At 34.0% G+C, this 27411-nt stretch overlaps 2 protein-coding genes across 2 annotated transcripts; both read left to right on the plus strand.

The window, feature by feature from the left end:
• Positions 1-303: 303 nt before the first annotated feature.
• Positions 304-8831, plus strand: LOC134244199 (uncharacterized protein DDB_G0284459-like). The gene is made up of 3 exons (XM_062726470.1): positions 304-479; positions 991-4763; positions 8110-8831. The coding sequence occupies exons 2-3, from the start codon at positions 1006-1008 to the stop codon at positions 8111-8113; spliced, it is 3762 nt and encodes a 1253-aa protein (XP_062582454.1). The 5' UTR covers positions 304-479; positions 991-1005; the 3' UTR covers positions 8114-8831.
• Positions 8832-17385: 8554 nt separating this feature from the next.
• LOC134244161 (nucleoporin NUP35-like) lies at positions 17386-25548 on the plus strand. The gene is made up of 11 exons (XM_062726429.1): positions 17386-17469; positions 20977-21086; positions 21462-21562; positions 21682-21796; positions 23044-23104; positions 23355-23457; positions 23613-23666; positions 23898-23967; positions 24440-24568; positions 24816-24950; positions 25406-25548. Exons 1-11 carry the CDS (start codon positions 17439-17441, stop codon positions 25481-25483), a joined length of 987 nt encoding a protein of 328 aa, XP_062582413.1. The 5' UTR covers positions 17386-17438; the 3' UTR covers positions 25484-25548.
• Positions 25549-27411: the final 1863 nt, after the last annotated feature.

A 27411-nucleotide genomic window follows, 5' to 3' on the forward strand; every position in this document is an offset into this window, starting at 1 on the left:
CCAAAAAGTTTTAAGGTATATATATACACTATACACTGTAATACCCATCTGGTGTGTTAAATTATTCTACATTGATTGACAGGATAGATTTTTCGATGGTAGGATACACTATGTGTATTGTTTGACTTGAAGCAGTTGTAAATGATTTTTTTCTGGGATGTATTGTTCAGTTTAGTTCAGTTTTTCATTCATTGCTATTGTCCAGTGATGACAAGGGGTGAAACAGCTGTGGGTGTATATAATTACCCCGAATGTTTCTAAAAGCAGTTGTGATTCATATGTATTAGGTTGGGTCTCTTTACCCCATCGCATCAGTAGCACTGTATGGATACATTATGTCATTGGATGAAAGCTTTAAAGGATCTAGGAAGCAATTTGTATTATGTGTTTTGAGGATCTTTAGTAATGTTCAGGAATAACCCAAATCATCCTACATGTGTGATTTAAAAGTATGCAAGTGATGAAAGAGGTGTTTTATGGTTTGTGCTTCAGAACTGTACTAAAAGAAAGAAAATTTAAAGCCTGCTCGGTAAAATATCGGATGTCATGAAGTATATTTTACGGAAATCGTTAATTTTTACATGGAACTTAATATGTGTAAATATTATATGATGGATATAAAATGGGTTAATGGGATTCATAGCATTATTTTAAGGGATGATGAATCAAATTTCTATCAAAATCTTGGCTTTAAAAATGATAAATTTTATAGTAAATGTAGAAAATGTTGAGATTTTTAAAGAATATGTAAACTTTTCAACACAAAATGTTTGATTATTGAATTAATATTTTAATTGATGTTTTAGTGGAATGAAATGTGAAAGGAATCAAGTGAAATGGAATCCATCAAACTTATTGAGCTCTGGTTAAATTAAATAGGCACCTATTGCTAGCGTAAAGAATTTTGATGTAACGCTTTTGATTAAATTAATTGATCTTTGTTTATTAGTATCTTGTAAAAGAGTTTAATAAAGTTTTTCTCTTCTTCAGGACTGATCCTCAGCCATGGGCCAGAATCAATCCACTAAAACCCCTCCCCGTGAGGAGATCAAGGGCCCACCTCCCAGACCAACGGAGCTCCCCACATCTCGCCTGGTCAGTGACCTTGGACCTAAAAGTCCCAGCTACTACAACCCGGCTAATTGTGTACTGCCCTCCATGCTGACCGAGATAAAGGATGTACAACTCAGACCTGTCTCACACGAGCTCTCTCAATATCACCCTGACTTCAAGAATATATTCGCTAGTCCTGATCCCAATGATAATGACCAGAATAAGGAGGGAGTGAATATTAATGGTAGTATTCCTAATGGAGATGTTTCTCATGAGGATATTTCGAATGGGACTGATAACAGTGCTATTTTGTCAAGTTCATACCCAGGCATGCAGAGTTCCTCTCTGGCAAATGGCTTGCCGAGTTCATCTAATCGTGATAATGGTGGTTCTGTGGAAAATGGAGTGCTTGTTCAATCTGCGTCAGGAAAAGTGAGAGGACATCGCAGACAGATGTCAGCCACATCTAGTCTGTACATACGTGAAACCATTCCGGAGGATCCAAATGAGGAATCCCTGGAAACACGTGGAAAAATTGACCCAATTTCAATGGATACAAGTTACAATTCACAAGTGTCTATTCCTGTTAAAAGTTCATTTGATTTGGATCAGTCCTACAATATGACTTATGCCCAACTTGCTGAAGCTCGCAGGAGCAAAACTTTAATGGACCTTGAAAAACGAACTGGTAAAAAACTGGAAGACTTAAGTCATGACTTAGCAGATAATGCTGAGGAAGGATCTTTTTCTAGACAGCCATCAGTTCGGAGCATGAAAAGTAGTGTTAGTTTAGACTCTGGTATAAGAAAGAAAAAGAGAGCTCCTCCACCTCCCAACCATCCCCCACCCCAACCTCCAACCACATCACCTCAGAAAACGTCTGCTACACCTCCTCAAAGGCCAAGTCAACTTCCACAGAAAAAAGCCCATTCTTTTGAGGAACCACCTATTGATTATGATATGGACACTTTAGATTATGCACAAGTGAAACGCTCTCAGAGTTTACGCACTCCAGTCGTACCACCTCCACCTCCCCCTCTGACAAAGTCCATATTGAAAAAAACAGGGACAAGTGAACCCTATAGAACAAACAATCAACGTCCACAAAGTGCAATAGAGACCAAGGCACAAAGTGCACCTTCTACTCCTCGTTCTACCTCATTATACAAATCCCCTCCAGTTCTTCCACCAGCTGCAGTAGCAAATCAAACAAACCCATTCTTAATGGAAATTCATAAAAAAGCAGAGGGCATTTCACTAAGGAGACAGTTGTCAGAGCAGGCTGAGAACAACCAGAAAGCTTTAAATGTGGAACCTACTGCTGTACAGACTGTTGAGAAAGTGGAAGAACTTAATTTCACAGACATTTCGAAAGCTGAAGATGAACCTAATCTTGTCTTCCAAAGTGCCCCAGCCACCCCTCGTGAAACTCGAGACAAATATTCCCCCAGACCTCCACCACTTGAGAAACAGAATTCTATTGATTCAGGAGTCACTGAGAGTGCAAACACAAATAATGAAGCACAAAAACCAGAAGAAAAAATACAAAGACAGTTATCAGGAAATTCATCAACCAGTGGTGTTTCATCTAATGAAAGCAACACACCTGCAACAAGGAGGCTTAATTCCTTGCTGCAACATGATATAAAAATTGCTGCTCAAGCCAAGGCAACAAAAATAGTCAAGCACACAACCCCTGTTAAAGAGAAACCTAAAGACCCTGCGCAGGTCTTCCGTGAGCAACTTCAGAAAGCTGCAGCAGAGAGGGAGGCGAGGTGCAAGGAGGGGAAAACAATTGATTCTCAGCTGGCAGAGCAGAAAGAGCGGGAGCAGGAGGAAAATTTGGTGTTCAAGTCTGATATTGTTACAGTCAGAAGATCTGAAAGTAAGAAAGAAGTCAGTGAACCTAAAGACACAGGGAAAAAGGAGAGCGTCAATGAGAAAGAGGAGGCAGAGGAATTTTCTAGACCAAAGTTCATGAAGAAAAGTTCAACAGCTCCTAGTGGATTAACTGTGAAAAATTCTAGGCAGCGTATGCCAGATTCTGATGACGAAGACTCAAGTAAAAGCTATCGAGACTCAGTTTATGCAGGGAAAGACTGGGTTCCAGAAGATGATCTATCGGATGATAATCTCTCTGATGATCAGACAATGACATCTCCAAGAAATGGAATGGAAGGATTCAAAACATCCATAATTCCACAGCAGGTCAAGGACTTAAAAACCAAGAGCAAACCCCCAAAAGTGAAGGAAAAGAAATACAAGAAAAATTCTGACTCCTCTGCTGATGAAAGAAGAAAGTTTGACAGCATTAAGAAGTTCAAGAAATCTGTACACAAGAGTGTCAGAAATGCATTTGGCTCCATAAGTAAAGCTTCAGGGAAAATTATGAAGAAACAAAAATCTGAGGACTTTGAAATTATTCAAGATCCACCCAGGAATTGGAAGCTTACAGCCTCCATTTCAGACCCAGCATTTAACAGAACGATGATGCTTGATGATACACATGAGAGAGAAGATAGTTCTGAAGATGAGGAGTCTGTCTTAGAGTCCAGTATTAGTGGAAGTCATTCTAGCTGTAAAGCAGCATCAGAGAGCAATGGGAGAGGTGATGATGAAGAAAGTGAAGATGATATTGATGATGATGATGATAAAGATCATGACATCAGCACAATGAAGCGGGCTGGTGTGGCGTATGTCAACAAAAAAGGACAAATTGTACTTCTGCCAGAGTATGAAACTGTTAATGGAAGTGAACGTGAAAGATTCGAAGGATCTGCTCCTAAGATAGTTCCAAAGAAAAAGAAGTTCACATTTGATGCCACTGTGAGAAGAAAAGAAAGGGAGCTAAAGCATGAAATTATCTCAAAAGAGGTTCAGGAGAAAGAAAGAGAAAGGGAGGAGGAGAAACAAAAAGAAAAGGAGACAGAATTGGAATTCAGAAGACAGAGGGAGCTTGAAGCCAGGGATAGGCTGCAACGACTGGAACTGCAGGCCCAAATGCAACAACAGTTGCTGCAGCAACAACAACAGCAGCTTGGTTTTCTGTCCGCCCCACCACTCCCACCACCAAATGGATTTCAGCAGGGCTACAACCCTGCAGCATTTGAGTTTTCAAATATAATGAATCAACCTGGCATTCAAAATGGAGGAATGGGTGTGCCATTTAGTGGACAACCAACATTCAGTGGACCTATGTTTAGTGCAGGTGTACCAGGAATGAGTTATGATCTTAATGATTACATGAGAATGATGCAAGGCCTTCAACAGAATCAGAACAATTTGACATCTGCGTATGCATTTATGTTGAATGGAACAAACTGGCCAAACTCTATGATGGATTATTCCAAAATGTCTACCAGTAGTGTAGCAAGTGATGACTCTCAAAGAAATGAAGTGTATAAAACGTGGCAGGGTCCCACTAAACAGGTGGTACCCAACCCTAATTCAGGAACAGCACAGAAATATGTGGTCAATGGTGACAACACTGGAAAGCAGCAATATCATTCTAATGGTGCTAGTGATCCCAGTGGCAAGGGAGATGACTCTAATTCTGATGTTTCTGTGTCGGAAGGATTATCTCCCCAGAGGGCTTCCATGGTGGCAAAAATAAATGTAGGAGATTTTCGATCCTCTGTGACAGAGAATAATGTAGGACTGTTCAAGTCATCCATTTCGGTTCCTAACTTGTCCAATTCCAGTGAAAATAGGTAAGATGTTATATAAATGATTTGTATGCATGATAATAATGAAATGTTATAAATGTACATAATGTATAGTCATAATGACAATATGATAGACACTTACGCTAGCTCTTGAATTTTGAGTATTTTAAGGTGTTCCATGTCATTGAACATTTATTATACATGTATGTGCATCATCTTATGATTGTACATGCATTTTTATTTCCTGTCTCTTTGATTTAGGTTTGAACATGAATTTTTATTTTATTTTCATATATATCCCTTCATATTCATAAACCAAAAATTATTCATCTTCTACGTTTTTAGTTTTTAACTGAGTAAAAAATTATATATCGGTATTAGCTTGATGGGATGTGGAGTTAATTGGTATGATAATCAGATGCAGAGTTATTTGTTTATACCGCAATGGTACATGTACCTGTATTAATCTTCATCAATCACTTTACTGTGAATCACCATTTGAACTTTCCTTTATTCAATGTGTTTGTTTAAAAAACAAAAACAAAAATAGGAAAAATCCATGAAATAAATGTAAAATAAATTTATACGGGAAATTTCACCCTCAACTATATTCTGAATTTAAAATCACTGATGTAGAGCATTTTTTTTAATATAAGGTCTGGAATATACTATTTATTGTATATCAAAAGGATTCACCTATTGTGAAAAGGTTTCAATTTTATCAATTTGTGAAATTGATACTATAGAACTCTGATCAGTATCAATAAATGAGCTATCATTTTTTGAAATTTCATTCAGTTTTGAGATTCTAACTTTTGTTCAAATGAGACAATCTGTCTGACTAGATTTTTAACTTTGGTTCTTTTCTTGATTTTATTTGTAAAAGAACTTTTGAAATATATCTTTGTGACTGTCTTTATCAGGCTGGTTTCTTGATTTTTATCTACCCTGGGAATTCCACATAATTACATCATTTATCTTTCAAACAGGGTCTTTAAACATTTTCTTTTTTCAATTACAATGTAAATATAACCAATTGTGCATACAGGTGCAACAGAGAAAAAAAGTCCTGAGAAAATGTTTTAAATATTTTGTTTTTTTCTTCCTCTTCTCCTGAACTGCTTTTTCATTAAGTGTTTCTTAAACTGTTAGCCTTAAGGTCAGACGAGACGTTCCTCAAAATCTGTTTTGTATATTTTCGTAACTATGAAAAATATTCAAAATTTTAATAACGTTCTGATTTCTAAATCAGTTTCTAAACGTTTTAGAAAAATCCAAACACTTAAACATTTGAAATTGGATTTTTTTTTTTCTTCCTCAAAGGATTACATAAGAAAAACTACCTCTGGTATCTTGCAGAAATGCCTGGTAAGGTACCTCAATTTTTTGTGTGTAAACATGTTTTAGTATCAATACTTCAATGACAAACTCTTTGAAAAATTTATCTATTATTAAGGAACGTCTCGTCTGTCCTTAAATTCTATCTCGATTAGGTTATTAAGAAAAAAAATTGCAGCACATGAAATTCCTATCAAATATAATAAGTTAACATGCTTTTTAAAATTATAATTAGCAACTAGTGTGACTTTGGTTTGATTACGTGTTGTTCATTATGTTAGGGAGTTTTTAAGTCAACATAACAATTCTAATCCTTCAGATTAACAATGGTTACACAGAAGGCTTGTCAACAGCGTAAGTTGGCCTAGAACCAGTGACCGATGCATTAAAAGACTTGTTAGCCTGAGACCCACACAAAGCCCCGAGTTGAAGACTAAATATTTGTCATAATCACGGCCTTTGTCTGTTTAAATACAAGTGGAATTTCTGTAAGGATATTCCATACAAACATGCTACCAATATTACTAGACTTATTATAGCTGCATGGTTTCGACAACAAAAGCAATGTGTACAGTTAATTCTCGATAAACCGCCACCTTTTGTAATTTAGAAATCATGGCGGTCTAACGAATTTGGCGATGAATTGAATTTTCCATCTTTTAGGAAATAAGACATAGAGTTATCGTTCTTAGAAATACCATTTAGCGTTTCTATTCTTATTATCACATGTACATGTATATATAAACATATTTCTATATTTGAAAATACTTCAAGTAATTTTTTTAATGTACAATTTTGCTAAAACAAAATATTCAGTTATGAAATTAAGACAAGTAGATGTGTATGCATGTAAATCTGCACGTTTGATATTGAAAAAAAAAAATGCTTGGTCGATCGTCGTGATATATTGCCTATAGTACGCAAAATAAGTTCTTGAATAAATTCATTGTTTATGAAATCATTGTTAATGAAACGTTCACAATTTCTGACTTATAATTCTTTTTTAAGCAAACTTTGCATTGTTTTTAAAAGCAGAGATCATCAAAATATTTATCGTTATCGGCGTACTTTGCAACGACCGCTTTCGTGGCGAAGTGTTGATTTATAAATGATTTTATTAAACAGAAAACAAAATTTTTCTAACAGTTCATGTTAAAATTATTGTTTAATTAATTTACTTAATTGCACCTTGACTGGCTTTGCATGCTTTACAACAGGGATAGCGTCAACCAATTAGCCGCGCTTCACTGACCACATGCACCTGTGGCGGTATTATCGAGATAATTGACACTTAAAAATGGACGTTTGTTGTGAAAACAGGGTGGCGGATGGCGGTATGCGAATTTGGAGTTATAAAGAGAATTTTATTTAGCAGGAAAAACGTTCTTTGGAAATCATGGCGGTATTGCGAAAATGGCGATGAATCGAATGGCGATAATTCGAGAATTGACTGTATATACTTCTGTAGTTTTAACAGAGACATTACACGGGCAATCATAACTTTTTAAAAGACACTTCCTGAGGAACTACATTAGTTACACCTTCCCGGTCACACAATTGGTGTCAGATTTAGAAAAGACTGTCAAACTGCCATTATATTACACTATAAAGCGATGGGCAACCTCCAATATCAGCCCCCCCCCCCCCCCCCCCCCCCCCCCAACCCTCTCTTGGCACAATATCCCCTCCTAAACCTCTTCTTGACACCTATCTCATTGATATATCCATTAATACAAAAGGTGGGTTTTAATCACCATTAAATCTCTGTCATTTAGAATATAAAGTTCAGTTACCCTGAATATCTCTGACATAACAGTCCATCATGTAAGCTGAAATGACCTCTAGAATTACATTTGACTTTACTGATCATTATCTGGTGGCAGTCAATGGATAAAATGTATATAGATTTGTGAATTTCGAAAATCTAGGTGATTAAAGTCTCTCGGCCCATTATACTTCCATTGAATCAGAATTAATCCTTATATTTTGAAGTTTGTCTATCATTGATATTTTAAGCTTTAAATATAAATTTTGCTGTTTTATTACATTTCAGATAGTCTTGGTACTTTTCACTTAGTTCAATCATCACCTTCATCTACTAGCTGGTAAAGAGAAAAAGTTTTCCTTCAAAGACAAAATCACCTCATTCCTTTCGGAGTTCGACAACTGCCAGATTTACTGAAGTGTGGAATCAGCTGTATTTTGAGGAGCTTATATTCACATAAAGAAAACTTAAATTTTCTGTTTAATTGAAATGACATTGTTATTGAAGGACTTAGGTGTACCAAGTTTAGTTATAACTCCAAAATTTATTTCTTCCAGAATGTTGTTAGAAGTTATACCTACATGGTACAGTAAGAAAAAAAGTGATTCTTCCCAAATAAAAAAGCTGTATTTAAATAATTTAAAAGTGCTAATGACTTAAACAATATGCAAAGTCATTGATTATTTATTTGTTTCATGAATCATTTGTTAGCACTTTCATGTTAATTGTACATAATTCTAGTCTATCCATAAATCAACTTTAAATACGTGTGAGATATGTTAAGTTGATAAAACTTTTTTTTCTGAAAACGAAAACATATTAATATGATTTAGATATGTTCATATTTTATTCATGTATCTTATTGTAACAATTTTTGTTTTCATTGACGGATATCTCTAAATTCATGGTACCATACAAGTACTATGTACTAAAAAGCCGTGAAGAAAGTTATTTTTTTTAATAATGAATTTTCATATTTATATACATGCTGGTTTTGCACGAAATAGAAGTTTTATTAGGTCACCTGAGTAAACTCAGGTGACCTATTGCTATCCGTTTTTGTCCGTCGTCGTCCGTCGTCTGTCGTCCGTCGTCCGTCGTGCGTCGTGCGTTAACATTTAAACATTTTCAGCTTCTTCTTGAAACTTGAACCAATTTCAACCAAATTTGGCATATTGAAGGGGAACAAAAATTGTGAATTTCTTGGTCCCCGCCCCCCTGGGGCCTGGGGGGTGGGGATGCGATCTTTAAAAATCTTCTTCTTTCCTCCTGGTCATCAAGCATTCTAACTCATCTCATCCATTTCATGAGCATTTAGTCCTCTACCACAATTGTGAAATTCATGGCCCCAGGGTCAGGGGTTCTTGTGTTAGGGCGGGGCTCAATTGATTATATAGTGAAAATGCATTATTTCTTTGAAAATCTTCTTCTTTGTTCCCCAGTATTAAATAAACTAATTAAGCACATAGTTATGATGAGCAAGAGTGTCTCTACATACATTGTGAATTTTATGGCCCCAGGGTCAGGGGTTCTGGTGTTAGGGCGGGGCTCTATATTGATTATATAATAAAAATGCATTAAATCTTTGAAAATCTTCTTCTCTGCTCCTAGATATTAAATACACTAATTCAGTAAATAGTTATGATTGGGATGAGTGCCTCTACCAAAATTGTGAATTTTATGGCCCCTGGGTCAGGGGTTCTGGTGTTAGGGCGGGGCTCTATTGTTTATATAGTGAAAATGTATTAAATTTAAGTACATAGTTATGATGAACAAGAGTTATACCAAATATATTATATAGTGAAAATGCATTATTTCTTTGAAAATCTTCTTCTCTGCTCCTAGGTTTTAAATAAACTAACTAAGTACATAGTTATGATGAGCAAGAGTGCCTCTACCAAAATTGTGAATATTATGGCCCAAGGGTCAGGGGTTCTGGTGTTAGGGCGGGGCTCTATTGATTAGATCCAAAATTGTGAATGCCTATTAGCATCTAGCTTAAAACATGAAACAAATTCAATCATTTGAAAGTTGTTGCATGATGCTCAGGTGACCTATAAGGCCCGTGGGCCTCTTGTACATTTATATAACATTAGAAAAAATAGACATATTATCATGCATAAACTAAAATCAAGATGACATATTTATATCTGAGACTTTTTATATATCTATAAATATATATGTTAATGAAGTTGTTAATAATTTTCATCAATCATATTTGTACTGTATTATAACAAACCTATACAGAATTCCCTACACAGAATTCCATAAGTGTATTGTATTTTTTATTATTTAGGTCACAGGAACATCATTATAATGAATTATTTATAATGCTAAGTAAAGGTTGTAATGCAATGTACCTTACCTACTGATAGTTTTAAAGATATTCTTAATTTGGAATTATAGTATCATGTGATGTTTGTATATTATACCAGGGGATTTAAGGCAATGCAAATGATGAAATTTTTGTATTTTTCCCAAAAAATTGTTTTAAATGACTAAATATATTTTTCTTGATGTTTTTTTTTTTAAATCAAAATTTGTATGAGTACTACAGCACCATATACCGTATATACTCGCCTATAAGTCATTTTTAGGGAAGTTAATTTTTATAGTCAAAAAGTCTATTTCCTACTTATAGGCGAGTCATAAAATGATATATTTTTCTGGAATGTGAAACGTAGTATTCTATAAACATTTTCAACAGTTATCGTTTAACAAATTAAGTCTGGATATAGTATACCATTTATATATTCTAAGGTTTACATAAAGTACAACTATTTATATTAACATGTATTCAATAATTTTATTATTATTTTTTTTTAATCTTAAGAGGGCATTTTTTATTTTTTAATGATTTAAAGTTAAATATCGAGTTTGTTTCTTGAAAATTTTAATGAAAATCAGGTTAAAACATCAGAGTATTTATTAGAAATTGTCATCTGATTCTGATAAAAAGTTGTACCGACTTATAAGCGAAATGGCAATGTCAATGGCAAATCCCTGGAAAATAACCTAAAAAAATACAATCGACTTATAGGCGAGTATATACGGTAAAGACATTGAAAGAGTAACACACATATATCCCTCAATTACTTGACTCTTCAACTCTTGGGAATATGACATTAAAGTTCATCTTACATTGCACATGTACTTATATGTATATATACTGAAAGGAAAAAGAAAAGCAGGGTAGCATAATTTTCGATAAAAATTTGACCATATGACTGAAAATTACGAAAATTGGTTACAAGGGAAATCTAGTTACTGTGCATCAAAATCAGTATTCAGAATGACTCAACCGTAAAATTTATGACGTCACGTATGGAAAACGCTGAAAAGCCCAAAACACGTGCAATTTGATGACGAGTTTTTCAACAAATCTTGTTGCATTATTTGATGCATATGAGGTATGCACATCGTTTTTCAATATTAAGAGACATTATGAATTTATTGCAATCTTGGCACAGTTAATGGAAGTTCAATGGGGTCTTGTTTTCGAATTGCCTAATTAATGAAAAAGGCAACAACGGTTAACTAAGCAGTCTCTTGTAAATTTTCCCCCATAAAACGTTTTAGCCGTTGTCAGAGAGGGTCTGGAGTGGTTTTCAATCAACCGACGATGACGGTAACGCGAAACAGAGTCATGTTACGAGCGGGCTATTCGTCCTGCCATCTCTTAAATCACCACCTTACTACCACAAAAACAGCCATTTATAGAGTAGATGATTATAATCATTACATTCATACGAAATTTGAAAGAAAACAATTCTGCAATTTGGTTTTTTGAGCCAGTCAACTTACGGTTGTATTCCTCTCACTGGCGCATGCGCGCGCCGTTTGACTTATTTTTTTGCGTGGTTACCCATGCTAAATATAGCCAGAATTTGAAAGACAAACATTTGATGAAATTCCATGCAAAGGAGAAAAGACTCTGACAAATGCACGAGATAGACATTGAAGATAATGAGAGTTTTCGATTTTCACTTTTGGGGGGTATCGTCATTTGAGCTTCAATAAATTATGAATAATTAGAAAAAATCATATGAGAATTAGGTTATATCTTTTTGAAAGATGATTTTAAAAGGTAGATAGGAAAACTAAAAAGTATTTTAAGAAAAACAAATTTAATTTACCTCAAAAGTTTACCCTGCATTTCTTTTTCCTTTCAGTATATATTAACAATTGCTTTAGTTGTAATGGAATATTTTTTTGTTTAGGTCAATTTAAGATTTAAGCATTGGGAAAATAGGTGTTTTTTTTCATTCTAAAAAGGTTACATGTATGCTTTCTAAACACATTTTTTTCTAAAATGAACTCTTCGGTAAATGTACATGAATATAAATCATAGATCACTTATATGTGAACATGCTCAGCAAATTAAAAAAAATGTACTTTTTCCTGAATGATGATTGTGGCCAGTATTTGCTTGTTTTCATGTTTGTTATCCTCTTCTTCTCAGATTTTCTCGACATGTCTTTCATTAAAATCTGTTAATTGTAACCTTTAAATGCAGAAGTATGAACATGTACATGTAGACAGTTGTTTTCATGATTGTAAAACCATTAAGATAAAGTTATATTATCTTCTAATGTAAATTGATGTCAGAAGTATATACATGTATGTGTGCCCTAGCTGGGGGATGGGGTTTGGCATAGGGTTTTACGACTTATGATTTGTGCTGCTGAAGTGCTCTCAGGTATATTGTATACCTGTATATAACTGAATGTAAATTTCTTGCTCAAAATATGCACAAGTTGGCACTCTTTTTTAATTTTTTTTTTCATTCAGTCGAATTTCTTCCTATTTACACATATCTGCTTGGTCTCTATATTAGCTAAGTGAAAATTGTGTTGACAAATGCATCCCTATCCAGGTAAATAGGGTAAGATGGAAGTTTGGACTTATTTTTCCAATGCCAGCAGCACCCATATACGCAAGCTGAAATCAGTGATGTGACATATAACCCCATCCCCTAGATCCCAATTCCTTTACAGTGTTAGGAATACATGTATACTCATATCATACTGTTATATATACACCTCTTGACATCATGTTTGTTGAACTTTTATACAATTTCACATATTTACATAAATATATTTATAATAGACATATTATTAAAATATATATTTGAAAACTGTGCATTTCTTTTTATTTGGAATATATATAAGCTGCAAGACAATGAGTGAGAGTGAGAGAGAGAGAGTTGCAAAGATGAGAAAGAAAGAGTGAAAACAGTCACTCTTCTTGAAACATTAAGGATTGGTAAATATAAATTGTTCAAAATAGAAGGTGACTTGGAACAGGCTAATTAGTCAAATTTTAATTGATTTTGAATATCTGTAGGGTTATTTTATGTACCTGTTTAGAATTTATCAGATTTGTTTGATTTTCAAATAAGTGATTAAGAAATAGCTTAACTGGGTTTGGGGGAGTAACTTAATTTATGAATAGTTTTTGTCTTTCTGTATTCCCTTGTAAAATTGAAAATTTATTTAAACTCCAATAATTAGTAATTGTTTGAAAAAATAATGATTAATGTCCCTTACTAATTTCATTTAAAAAATCTGTATTTATAATTTTAACAATAAATTGGTTGGTACGCAGTCCATATGGTTTTCCGCGACATTTCCAACACTTTAGCAGAAATCTTTTCATTGCAGATTTAAAGGGGGATAACTCTAACTCCTGGCTGTTTAAGGACAGATGATACAAACAAATTTTATCGTTGGAAGAGACTTAATATCATGTCATAAGTGTAGAAAAGTGGATAATTCTTAGAATTTTTTCTCCTAAGAATTGCAAAATAAAATAGACTTGGTAAATATTAGTAATATTTCAATAAAATTATAAAAATTGATAAAACACACTCGGTAAAGGTTTACAGATGAAAATAAATTTCAGAATATGTTAGCTTGGTGCTAAAAGTGTAATATAAACTTTAGAAAAATGTACCAAGCCAGGTGAATTTTATGAGGAAAAGCAAAATGGAAAAAATCAGTCCATATGATATAGGGCGATTTATACCATTTTGCTTTTCCTAATTAAATTCACCTGGCTTGGTATATTTTCACTTAATTTTCAGGGGCGTAGCTGCCTATACGCCAGCACGCCATGGCGTGCACATCTTTTACTCCAAAAAAAAATTACTGTGCATTTTTATAAAATTTATTATTAAAAAATGATTACATCGTCATATAAAAAATTAAATTCCTAAAAGATTCCGTGTAAACTTACTATGCCTGCAGGCCTAACGTTATATATGTAATACCTATAGTTAATCCGGATTTACAAACTCTTTTCATAAAAATTCCAATTTAAATGTGCGTAACTGTATTTCCGATAATGAAATGACTGGCATGGTACGTATTATACAAACTAATCAATAATGTCAAAAACACCCGAAACGAAACCCAAATCAAAGCAGTCGAATCAAACTATAGACCGGTCTTTCAGTAAGGTTACGAAACCGGTTTCAACACCAGACAAATCTGAGCAAAATACATGTATCCCGATAATGATTCAGGGGCATCAACCCCTTCGAAGGAATCACCTCCATCATGTTCATCTTCGACGATTTCTGCAAGCCTCCCACCCTACCCAGATATTGCCACGTTAGACGACTCCGAACTGCTTGTGAAGGAAACAAGTTGACTTCATCTCGTAGCATACGTTATATATTTAAAAATACCGTAAATTTTGTTCAATCTTAAGGTGAAAACCCAGGAGCTCTCAGGGGGCGATCGAAGCCTCAAGGCGGCCCCCAGACCCCCTGCCTTTTTTGGCGTGCACATCATTTTCGTCTAGCTACGCCCCTGATTTTTCTTAAGTTTGTGTTACATTTTTAGCACCAAGCTAGCATATACTGAAATTTGTTTTCACCTGGAAACCTTTACTGAGTGTGATTTGTAAATATTTGATTTTTTATTGAAATATTAGTGATATTTTACAAGTCTGTTTAATTTTCCAGTTCTTAGGAGAAAAAATTCTAAGAATTATCCGCTTTTCTAAACTTGTGAAATGATATTAAGTCTCCTTCAAAGATAAAATTTGTTTGTATCATATGTCCTTAACAGGATAATTTTTCTAGTGCTTTTCAAAATTTCGAGATCTTCCAAAGTCTTCCAAATTTTGAAATTACATTTTACATAATTTTCAGAGACGCCGAGTAGAATCCTTTTTAATTAAGGTAGCTTGAAAAAAAAAGAGCACAATTTATTGCAATATTAATGCGTCATAACTCTTCAAGTCATACCAAATTTTACTGAGAGTTGCCCCGGGTACATCAATCAGCTATCGACTTGGGTTTTGAGTTTGTAATACAGGCGAGTAATATTGGGGGAAAGCCCCCCTCCCCCGAATAAAGTATGATTGAAAATTGTGCTTTAAAGGCGTGTTGTCCTATAACGAAGCTGCGCTGCATGCAGTATGATCAACTTTTACCAATTTGAATTTACACTTAAAAAAATCCCTTGTCTAGAAGTTCGTGCTTTTGAATTATTGAAATTGTCATCAAAAGATGTTTGGCCCCTCCCCCTCCCATTTTGAGTTGCGGAGTGGTCAAATCGCGGACATGTTAATCGATAATAAATACTACAGGTATATAATTTTTTATATATAAAAAAAATTCTGAACACCCCACCCCGACCCCTCCCACAAAAGAGAAAAAAGTTTGTCGTGTTTAGTATGTTTTTTTTTATTGGTTAAAGTTTCATACTTTTTTCAGGTGTCTAATCCCTAAATAATTTCCTCTTCTTCCCCTCTTCTGACCCTCCCCCTCCTTGAAAACTGTGTTACGCGCCTGCGATTGTTTTTGTTCATGTATAGAACATTTTTTTGCGTGGAGGGGGCAGGCACACTTTTTTCTGTGCACCGAATACTTCATTTTCAACCTCAAGTATGAAAGTATTGAAAACACGTAAATACAAATTTTAACACCGTGGTTCCATCAAGTGTGGTCTTTTAAACCCTTTTCCAGACATTTAGGTATTCAGGAAGTGAATCATCGGAAAAATAAAATGATTCTTATCATCGCGATGAACTCTGGAGCTTCTTTTTCTAAAGAGGAAAGTCAATAAAATTATTTGTGACTTTTAATTAAACGCCGTCAAAACATTAAATGGACATTAAAATTTGTTTACGCCTCCCCGACCTTCTCCATCACTACATCAACAAAAAAGAGGTGTAATGTCCGCTATCTAAGACCTTGGTTAGTGTCTCTTTTGGAATGAGATATAGATTTTTAATCTGTTTGATGTCTGAAGATATGCCTTTCGTTTGGATTATGGCCAGCTTCCTAATGCGCATGCATAAATCACGCACCGTGATTATATCTTTTATGTATGTAAATTTTAATTGGATTTTGGGTATAAAATAAACGTACCAGGTAATTTGCATGGAACAAATTACAAAAGATTTAAGTTGCATAGGAAGAACTACATGGCCACGCAGTTCTTATCTCATCCACTGCCAATTCAAAAACCCTTTTCTTGACGGAAAAAATGGATTATTTTTAAATGAAGTTCAAAAAAGTCAATTAATTAATTAAAAAAAAAAAACGCTCTCCATGTAGTTTGATGCTAACTATAATGAGTATTGAAATGTAAGTTTTTATCACAGCGCCTGTAGTTTTAATTTATTGTATCCATAACAAATGCATAATACGTATTGAAATGTAAGTTTTCATTCATTCATACAAAATAAATGTATAAGAATTGCCGGAAAATAATTTATTTTAAAATGAATAAACTTTTCATGTATTTTAAAAACATGCTAATTGTGTCGTTTTAATTTTTCTTATTTTAAATTAATGAGTGTATTTAGACAGACAGACCAAAAAAAAAAAAAAAAAGATCCGAAGCGTCTGACGCATCACAACAAACTATGGCTATATGCTCTAAATTAGTGACGTAGCATCGTTTTTGAAAGTGAAAGAGGGGCAAATTGACTATTCTGCAACAAAATGTGTGGAGGGGGTGTCTTTCAATAAACATTTTCCATTTATAAAAAAAAAGTTGTGTTAAGGACAACTGATACAAACAAGAATATGAATGTCTGGATTGGTAAATAATTTTTTATCCTAATTTGGTTGTAAATTATGTAACTAATAAATTTCTAAATTTAAAAAAAAAAAGAATTTGTTTTTCTAACGTTACGTGTTCAAAATTCAACCTTTTAGAAACAATCCCCGTTAATATATACAATTTTTTGTTACTTAAAATACCATTATTGTGAATTGTTGAATAAAATATTTTTTAAAAAAATCAGTGCTGTCAAACTTTTTTATTTTACCCAAACCAGTATAACTTAGTTTGTTATTTTCGGGACTGATTTTTTTTAAAAGTTTGTATCATTTGGAAAAAAAAATGGGGGGGGGGGTGAGTGCCTCCTCTGATGCTGCATGCCTGAAATTTAAACCTTTTACCGTTCTTCTATGCCTTGTTCTTCTAATTTTATTATTGTTTCTTATATAAACCAAATATTGCCCGCGTTCTTCCTTGAATTATTATTTATATGTAAGTCTACATCTGTTGCGATCTTGTTCGAATAAATGCTGTACAACTTACCTTAATTTTACACTCCGGAAGTCACGTTTACGTCAGTGAACAAAATTCAAAATGTTTTCATCGCAAGGATATGATGCTCACGGTAATTTAATGTCTATTTTTGAATCATATTTTACTGTTTAATGAACAATTCTCTGAAGAAGCGCTTTCTAATTTTTGTTGAACGTAGCTTTGGTGCCCAGACTTCAAATTAAAGTGAAAGTAGACTTTCCCTTGGGCAGGCTGAGGGCACTGGTCTTCTTTCTAAGTTTTTTACAATCAACAAATTGATATCACTTGCCCAAATGGAATATATTTTTGACAGTTAGAAATATTTCAATTCTCATAATATCTGTGTAGACAAGAAGTATTTTCCCCAGTTTTCCTTAGTATATAAACAGGTTGGGCACAGCCTACCAAATAGTACTTTATCCCCCGTTTGGTAGATAATCTACCATATCGGTAACGAATTTTACTAACCAAATGGGGGACAAAATTGGTTGTGTTTAATTCCATAGAGTGGAGTGGAATTTCGCATAATTTTAAACCATGTGGAATAAAATATAGATATTTATCGGTGTTCTGGGTGAAAAAAATGAAAAATTCTATGTGCAATATTTTGCGCAGAGTCGTTCAAAAATTTGGCAAAAAACGTAGCTTATGTAAACAAATGCAATTTTTCTCCGTTTTTTACTTTAAAAGAAAATTCTCTCCTTCTCAACGATTGCACCTTTCATGTCCTTTACTTTCTATTTCGAATATCCGGGCAACCAATCAATTAGTGCAAACCAATCAAAACGATGATCTTTTTTAAATCTAATGAAAAGTCGGATTTAACTACGGAGGCACATTTGTGTTAATTTTCAACTAGGAAATCAGAAGAAAAATAAGTTTTGCCTTTATTTCTTTTTATTTTGAACACAATGGCTTTGTTCTTCATAGAAATAGTAAATGCAGTTGGAGTATGACATAATTATTGTTTTAAAACGATGTACTTGGAACAAAAACAAGAATAATGGCAAAAGTCATTTTGTACATCTTTTATTGAACATTATTTTTCGAATTTATTAAATTCACCAGTAATATGCATATTAAACCCCAAAAGATCGCATTGAATCTGCAACTTCATCCTAAAAGAAAAATAACAACAAATATTACGTGCAACTCTGGAAAAAAATAACTTTATAGCAGGAAGTGCCCACCATACCGGTAAGGCATGAGGAGCTCGTGTTTAACAGGATTTTATGGAGATAAACATTGATGAAGATCCAAAAAGAGATTGAAAGTTAACTCATCAAGAGTTAAATCACTGTATAAAATTGGATTTTTATCCAACAAGACACAATAAAGATTTTTTTTTTTTTCGTTTGATGAAGTTCGGCTTTACAGACAACTACGGGTATTGTTTTTCAAGTTCGGAGAAATTACACATAGAAATTCGACCGATTTATGTTAATTGTACGAGGAATATGTTCACTAAAATCCCCCATTGCCTGAATAAATGCGCTTTTGTTTTATTTTTAAAAAAAAGCAACAGAATAAAAAAGTCCCCCATTTGGTTAGTAAAATTGTTACCTATACCAAACGGTAACCGTTTGGTAGGCTGTGCCCAACCTGATAAACACTTCCAGTACAATCTCCTGATTTAGCTATATAGCTTTAAATAGCTATATAGCTTTATTAAGCTATTCAGTATAGCTTAATTTAGCTATTTTACTACACTTTTTTCTTAAAGGTGTAATTTTCTCAGTATGTACAAAAAAGTGCACCTTGGTGCAGTGATGATATACAACCACAGGGGCTTGCTCCTGCGTGTAAAAAATATTTATAAAAAAAAAACATAAATGATATACTCTGTAGTTTATTGTATATTGTTTATGTTTTTATTTTAATATGTTTTACGGTGTGACCGTTGGGGCGAGCGCAGTTTATTTACTAGCAAAAACCTACACGTATAATGTCTATCATTCAAGAAAAGGAATAAAACAAAACAATAAAAAGAAATCCTTTCCCAAGCATCGGGATCGAGATTCCAAACTTCTCGGAAATGTCCGACAAAATCGGAAATACCCGAACCGTTGAAGTGACGAAAGTATGACGTCATATAAAAAGTTCTGTTGACTTTGGACGCAAACGCTAGTTTTATGGAAAAAAGATTGCTTTAAATCGTTCTTTTCAAGTTAGTTGTTGCCATGTTTTAGCCACCACGTTGCTATGCAACATGTTTTCCGAGTTTCACGGAAGCAACCGACATAACTTCGTCAAAAGTCGTAAGTTTCCGGTGACGTCATTTGTATCATTTCCGAATGGCAAGGTGAAGGCCAGTGTTGTGACATGGGGGTATTTTTTTGAATAAGGTAAGGCAAAATCATTTCGTTAAGATTTCGGTAAGAAAAAACGTTCCTTCAATTTTTTTACTTTTTTTGATTTATTCGCGCAAAGGACATTGGGTAGTGCAGGAATTCTGGGAAGGTTGCACAGAGAAAATTGGCTGACGTATGTACAGATTTCAATCCGAATTTCCTCTGTTCATACACGTTAGTCTATTGAGCTCGCTGCGCTCGCTATAAATATTTTTTACAAGCCAGGAGCAAGCCCCTGTGATACAACTTTGAACTCTTCTTAAAATAAATGCATGTAAAAATCACTCATCAAATTACATCTCCTTGAGAGACTTTTGTACTCAAAGTTTTCAAGTTTTGGGACTATATAAAGCAATTGATACAGTTACTTCTGCAATGATATTATAATGGAGACCAATTATGTTCAACAAGATACTGTAAACCAACTTTTATTCGCTAAGACTTTATTTAGCGATTTATTGGGGGTAAACTAGTTCGCGACGATTAATTTTCGCGATCAAGCCTATTTAGGTTCTCTTGTTAATAGACACATAGACTTTAAGAACCTGTTCGCGGCGAGAAATATTCGCGATGACGAGGCTCTCGCGAACTTCGCGAAAAATTCTCGCACGCGAACAAAAGTTGGTTTACAGTAATCGACTGGTTACAGTTCAGCACAATGAGAAGCAATTTACTTTTCCTTGCCTCAAGGCACCCAAGGTAGTGGACAGTTAGTCTAACAATAGAAATTCTCTTTTTGCTTAAAAGTATTCAAAAGCTGCAAAGTCAGAACTATCTTTGATTTTGGTTGTTGTTTTAATAGTCCATAGTACATGTATGAAAAATACATGCGACTTTTTGTTTATTTTCAGCAAAAAGCATTTTTGTGAAAAACTGTATATAAATAGCTAAATAAAGCTATTTTGAATAGCTTAATAAAGCTATATAGCTATTTAAAGCTATATAGCTAAATCAAGAGATTGTACTGGACCTGATAAAAGTACATTGCCAACTGTGAACACTCCAAACAAATTTTGTGTGTACAGTTTAAAACAGGGTCTGAAGGACAGTCACAATTTAATGAGAGGACACCATATCTTTTATATCTCATTGGATTAGGGATCCTAACCTGTCTATTGCAGTTGTTGTTGAATGCATATGTTAGTAATGATAAACAACTATCAGTATTACTTTTGAGAACATATTTATTCAGGTCACTTACAATTTACACTGTCATGTTTTATGACTTTTTCATTCTCTCTTTGCAGGTAGCTTTGGGATGGAACCAATGACAATGGGGTCCCCCACAAGTCCTACCTCTCCCCACCAATCACAATTTTTACCAAGCTTTTTGATGGGAGAATCCATACATCACAGTGTAAGTGCTTAAAATCAGTCACCAAAAATTGAATTTTTAAAAATTCTCAATCTCATCACTGTCCACCTATATGCAGGTGTCCTGCATTGACTTTTTTGAAAGAAAGGCTTTCTTATTTCAATAAACCCACTGTCGCACATGTCAGGTACTTATAATAATCTTACGGTTGCGACCAGAGACAGTCATCATGACTCATGAGAACCAGTTCTTTTGACGACCATCTCTGGTCGAAACCACATCCGGTAAACCAAATAAATTTACTCTGCATTTTCACAAAGTGTTGGTGATCGGTTTTATTTCTTTTAAATTCCTTACGTAAGTGATATCTGAATTGAACCCTTATAAAGGAATATCCTGTCTTTTTGGATATTTTAGCCAGGTCCACAACACTGGTCCACTTCAAGTCCCCAATCCTCAACTCAGAGAGGGTCTTCAGTTACTTCTCCTACAAGTCTACACACTGGATCAAGGCCCAGGTAGATTTATTACCATAAAATTAAAAATTTTAACTGTTATATCTAATTTTGCTATTTTTAACCATGGTATTACATCTTCCTGGAAGTAGAAGTTGCTAAAAGAATTTTTTTTTCTGTAGGGCAGAAGTGTTGAGACCAAAAGAGAGAGTTGGAGCTCCTCCAATCAAAGGACTCATGACAAGTCCAACAAGTGCTTTGTCTGGTTCATTTCATGCACCCCACACACCTCATCATGTAAGAAATACAGTGTTTAATGAATGAAATACACTTTTATGAAAGTGCCAAGGATGAATGATTTGTATTCATTATAAACATAATTTGTAAATTTTTGTTAAAGTTCACAATACGAGGGTTGTCCCGTAAAATCGTGGACATAGCGTTTTTCTCGAAAAGTAATGGGCGCACAAAGCTGAAAATTTCAGTAAATGTTTATTTATCATATTTAAGTGCATGATAATTTTTTTGATAAAATATAGGCAAAAATAAAGATTTTATTATGCTTGAATGTGCACGGGGTATTGTCCTACGGCGCACCGTCAAAAAACCAAGGTTTTATTTAAGAATACACAAGTTTGAATTCAAAATTAAAGTTTTAAATACATAAGATTTGGATTAAAATTATCCTAATTCAATTCCACAATCAATTTTGTAGTCTTTGTAAAAATTTTAAGGCATTTGGTTAATTTTTGGCAGTTTTAGCAGAAATGGGAAAGTGGTAAACACAACACACGAAAAATAGCGGCGTTTTATGACGTTACGGCGCACCGGAGAACAGTTCAGTTTTATTTCGATGTTGTAATGACACCTTTAGAGACTTGAAATGACCATAGAAGAAAAAAGATTATAATTATATCACTATATCTTAAGTATACAAATGAAATAGGAGTTTTCTTAGCGAAGTTTTTTTGCTCGAGTCCCTGGGGAGTACAAAATATTCGGACAAACTCCTAATGTAATAGCAAAAGACGCTGTCACAGTAGACAGCCGATATGATATTTTCTATTAGTTGAATGATGGTGAGAATATTGTCCGTAACTTACTAATAAATCTTCAGAAGATCGCATGAGGGTGCCAACTGGTTCTTCGGCTGTTTATGGAGACTAAAGAATGTGTATCAATGAAATTCCTAAAGTTAAGTCGGACTCATCCAACTTCATTTTCAGCAAAGAGAAAACAAGACACTTTGACGTTATAATCCATGCGCCGTAAGGTGATACAATACAAGGCATAAAATCTCATAATTTGTTTATTTATGCATATATTTATCTGAAATTTGCTGTGTATATTACTAAGATATGTACTAAATGATAGTGAAAATTTCAGAATGCAGTGATGTTTATTTTTCACGCTAGACAACTTGTCCACGATTTTACGGGACAACCCTCGTATATTTAAAGCTGTAAGTGTCAATTTTTTTAAGCATGTTCACTCTAATCCTGTTTTATAGTGGCAGACAAAAGTTTCTTTTTATATCATTTTAGGATCACAGTTTACACATGAAATCAGCTCACACTCCTGGAACAGGTGCCCCACCCACAGCAAGTTAGTATATCAGTACAAAATCAGTCACTCTAACAGTACAAATTCAGTCACTCTATCAGTACAAAATCAGTATCTCAGCACAAAGTCAGTCAATATATCAACACAAAATCAGTCAGTATATCACTTTATCAGCATATACTCAGTCAGTATATCAGCACAGAATCAGTATATCAGTACAAACTCTAAATATTTTTCCATAAAATCGAATAGGCTATTGTATTTTGTAATTTACATGTACATTCTTTTGTAGGTATTTTACACAGTGAAACACCTCATGGGGGAAGTCAGAGTTTTATGCTTGACAATTCAATGGGGCTCTCTCCTGCCCAAATAGATCCATTCTACACACAAGGGTAAACATTAATTTTGTCTGTTTGTATTGGAAATTACCCCAGACATGATGAATGTCACATTCCTACATTGAAGATATAGTTTATATTCCTTTGAGAGTAATTAAAAATGTAGATACATACATGAATATATGACCCAGTAATGCTTTTATTTCTAGAGAAATGTTGACAGCTGATGATGCACTAGATGAAACATGGGTAACAGTGTTTGGGTGAGATATCTGTGTAATTTTTTGACATCAACAAAAACTGAGAATTTAAGATTTTTTGAAAGGAATTACTCTAAATCACTTTTTATTCGAGAACTTTATTTTTGTGAAAAAAGGCATAATAGTACTTAAGATTATATAGAGCAATAACCACAATGTGAAAAGATGGAAAATTTAGTGATCTACATACATGTACATGTAAGAGGATCATTCCAATTTTGACTTCCTTTCCAGATTTCAAGCAGCAGCAGCCTCTTATTTCTTACAACAGTTTTCACAGTACGGGAATATTTTAAAATATGAGGTAAAATGAGCTACATCAATCTTTGACTTGTTGGAAGAATAAAGTGGTTGAAATATATTTGATCTTGTTCAGTTAATAAGGATATTCACTGAAGATTTTCTTCACTTTTTATGGAAAACCACATCTTTCATCAAACAGAATATGTCAGTTAGAACCAGTTTTTTAATCCACCTGTATTGAGTTTACATGCAGTGTGCTTTTCAGTCAATGAAGCATACAATGACATACACATACATATCAATAATGTAATATTTAATGTACTTTAACCTATTTTATATGATTATTTAGACACAGATATACATGATTAAAGTTTTTGTCAGTCAATATTGAATTAGTGGTTCCAGCTATTGCAAGAAAAATTACATAACTTACCTAAATGTGTTATGTATTTCAATTTGCAACATTGCAACTTTTAATTCCCATACTAATAAACAAGCAATTTATTGTTTAATTGAAAATCTTGTTATTTCAGATTGCAACAGAAGGAAATTGGATGCATCTCCATTACCAGTCTAAGTTACAAGCAAAGAAAGCTCTAAGTAAAGATGGAAAAATCTTTAATAACTGTGTTATGATTGGCGTCAAACACTGCATAGATAAGGTGAAATATCAACTGAAATTTTCCATTATTTTTTTGTTATTAAAGATATTAGCAGAATAGACTCTTGAATCAATTAACTTTTATTGCTTTTAATCGTGTAAAAAAGAAAATTCCAGCCAGAAATAATTCCTTATGAAATGTCATCTGTGATTGGGGACTAGTAGAGTATAAAGCTTTTGCTGTTAAACATGGTACATTGCAAGTAGCATTATAACAAAATCATTTAAACAATTCTGAATGGTTATAGGCTGTGATGGAGAGAGATAGAAAAGCCAGTGTCCCAGAGGAACATACAGCGGACCTTAACACATCAACGGCTACCAGAAACACCCCCATCCGGCCCCTCACAGCGGCCTACAAAGCAGCCAGGAGTGACCATGAGGTGAGGGGGAAGAATTACCTTTCTTTGATTGTACATGTATATATTTACTGTATGTATGTATACAGTATAGGTACATAATAGGAGAATAACAGAAGAGTTGCATTTCTTTAAACATGGTAGGCAAAAGAGACATAAACGTTATAGGCAAAGGAGTCTCAGAGATAGGTTCAGAATAATGGAGGTGAAACAGAAACATTTTTTCATTAAATCAATAAATGCAGTATGTCTCCATCTACATTAGTATAGATATACTAGAATTTTGATTTGTGACACAAGTAAATAAATTGATTTAATTATTTAATTCCTTTTTGATTTAGTAAATCCAATATTTGCAATCTTGTATGAAACAATGTGGGACTGGGTTGCCTGGAAGTGTTATAGTCAATCTTTAGTCAATAAAATTGTCCTTTTTTCATAGAGCTTCCAAAAGAATAATTCATACATTTATTTTCTAGGTTGTGAAAAACAATCAGACCCCCCAGAAAAATTCCTCCTTCATTGGAAAGACCATGGAGTATATGTTTGGCTGGTGACAAACTCAGGAAATTGTTTTATATTGTGCAATGAATTGTTTTCTAAATAAATACATATATTTTAATATTTTTATTTTGTGTTGAATTTGTAAAGGGAAGGTTAGGTACATCATTGTGTATTTTAGTCCGAAATAACTGATGTTTTCTAGGCTTTTTCAGGATTTTGATATTTTACGTGCCAGGAAAACGTCAAAACCGGCGCCATTACGAAAACTGGGAATTCACAGCCTCCACCTGGAGGCGGCACATTCGGGTTGATTCTCGATACTTGCAAACCAAATTAAATGCTGCCTTAAGTACTTGCCAACATTGTTTTTATTGTTAGTTTATAAAATATACAGTCCGGTGAAAATATTTTATTATGCTATTGAGTTTTGTTGTCGTTTCAATCATTTTAAAATCTTGCCACATCTGTATCGATATGTGGAGTGATATTTTTTGATCGATATTGTTGAGTACTAGAGGCATTGTGCTATCGATAAATTATAAGTTCGGCATTTAAGTCGGTTCGCAAGTATCAAAAATAGGTTCAGGTTGTTGACGGCGAAATTACCAGTTTTTGTAATGGCAACTGTTCTGATGTTTTCCTGGCACGTAAACTACGGTATCGAAATTGTGAAAAAGCCTGGAAAACATCAGATATTTTGGGCTGTGTATTTGTAGCATTTTAGTTTCGCAAAATACTATTTGATAATTATAAGACAGAGATATTTTTAAAAATCAAATGGTTATGCAAATACTTTAATGTACTTCCGTGAATAAAAAGCTTACTTCCAGTAAAGGGAGAAGGCATTAAAACGCAATTTAAATAACAAGAGGCCCGTAGGTTGCCTGAGCATCATGCAAAAACTTTCCAATGATTGAATTTGGTTCATGTTTTAGACTAGATGCAATTGCATTCACAGTTTTGAAAGAGGGCACCATTGCTCATCATAACTATGCACGTAGCAATTACTGTAAATCACTTTTTATTCGCGAGAACAAATTTTTTATTGTAAAAATCGCGTAATTATCAAGGAGACAGATTTTGTGCTCGCGAAAATTTAATTCTCGCGTATAATAGTATTCCTTAAGATTATATAAAGCAATGACCACAATTCGTGAAAATTTTGTCTTTCTGATCAAGAGTCAATGACTATCTCGCGAAAATAAGGTGTCGCGAAAATTTTGTGATCTACAGTACTTAGTTTGGTTACATAATACCCATAGGCAGGAAAAAGCCTGTAAAAAGTAAAAAATGCATTTCAACTCATCAGTAATATTCAGCATTAACGAGGCTGGGGTGTGGCAGCCATTTTCGGACTATTTTGATCTCATTAAAAGAAGAGCTCCATATAAAGATATACAAAAATGATCAAATTCTAAAGCTAAAATGTATTAATTTTTTCTTTGCCAAATGATAGTTGACAGCTTAAGATACCGTATCTAAAAAAATAAGTTAAATCAGGTGGTTAATTTTTGGTTAATTTGTTGACCCCCAGCCTCCTTAATCAGTAGTGTCCCTACCACACATGAACCCGGGCTGACCCTAGGTCCACATATTTTACAATTTTGGAAAAGGCACCCTTGCTTATCAAAAATGTTTGATTAATATCAAGGATAAGATTTCAAACAAATAATTCATTTTCAGTATACAAGTACACCCCCCTCCTCTTTGGTACCCCTGACCTAGGGGCCGTGAAATTCACAATTCTGGAAGAAGGGCCCTTGCTCATCATAGCTATATAGGTAGTTCATCTGCTTAATACCCAGGAGCAGAGAAGAAGATTTTCAAACATTTAATGTATTTCACTATATAATCAATAGAGCCCCGCTCTAACACCAGAACCCCTGACCCTGGGGCCATGAAATTCACAATTCTGGAAGAGGTATTCTTGATCATTATAACTATGTACTGAGTTTGTTTAATACCCAGGAGCAGAGATTTT

Source organism: Saccostrea cucullata, unplaced genomic scaffold (assembly GCF_032062105.1).
Source record: "Saccostrea cucullata isolate Sc308-1 unplaced genomic scaffold, CSIRO_AGI_Scuc_v1 ctg512, whole genome shotgun sequence".
In the NCBI taxonomy this organism is placed as follows: Eukaryota; Metazoa; Mollusca; class Bivalvia; order Ostreida; family Ostreidae; genus Saccostrea; species Saccostrea cuccullata.

Coding starts and splice junctions, on each gene's coding strand:
- LOC134244199 (XM_062726470.1), top strand. CDS start 1,006: ATGGGCCAGAATCAATCCACTAAAACCCCTCCCCGTGAGGAGATCAAG.
- LOC134244161 (XM_062726429.1), top strand. CDS start 17,439: ATGTTTTCATCGCAAGGATATGATGCTCACG. Junction 23,968..24,439: donor GGAATATTTTAAAATATGAG/GTAAAATGAGCT, acceptor TTGTTATTTCAG/ATTGCAACAGAAGGAAATTG. Junction 24,951..25,405: donor CAGCCAGGAGTGACCATGAG/GTGAGGGGGAAG, acceptor TTTATTTTCTAG/GTTGTGAAAAACAATCAGAC.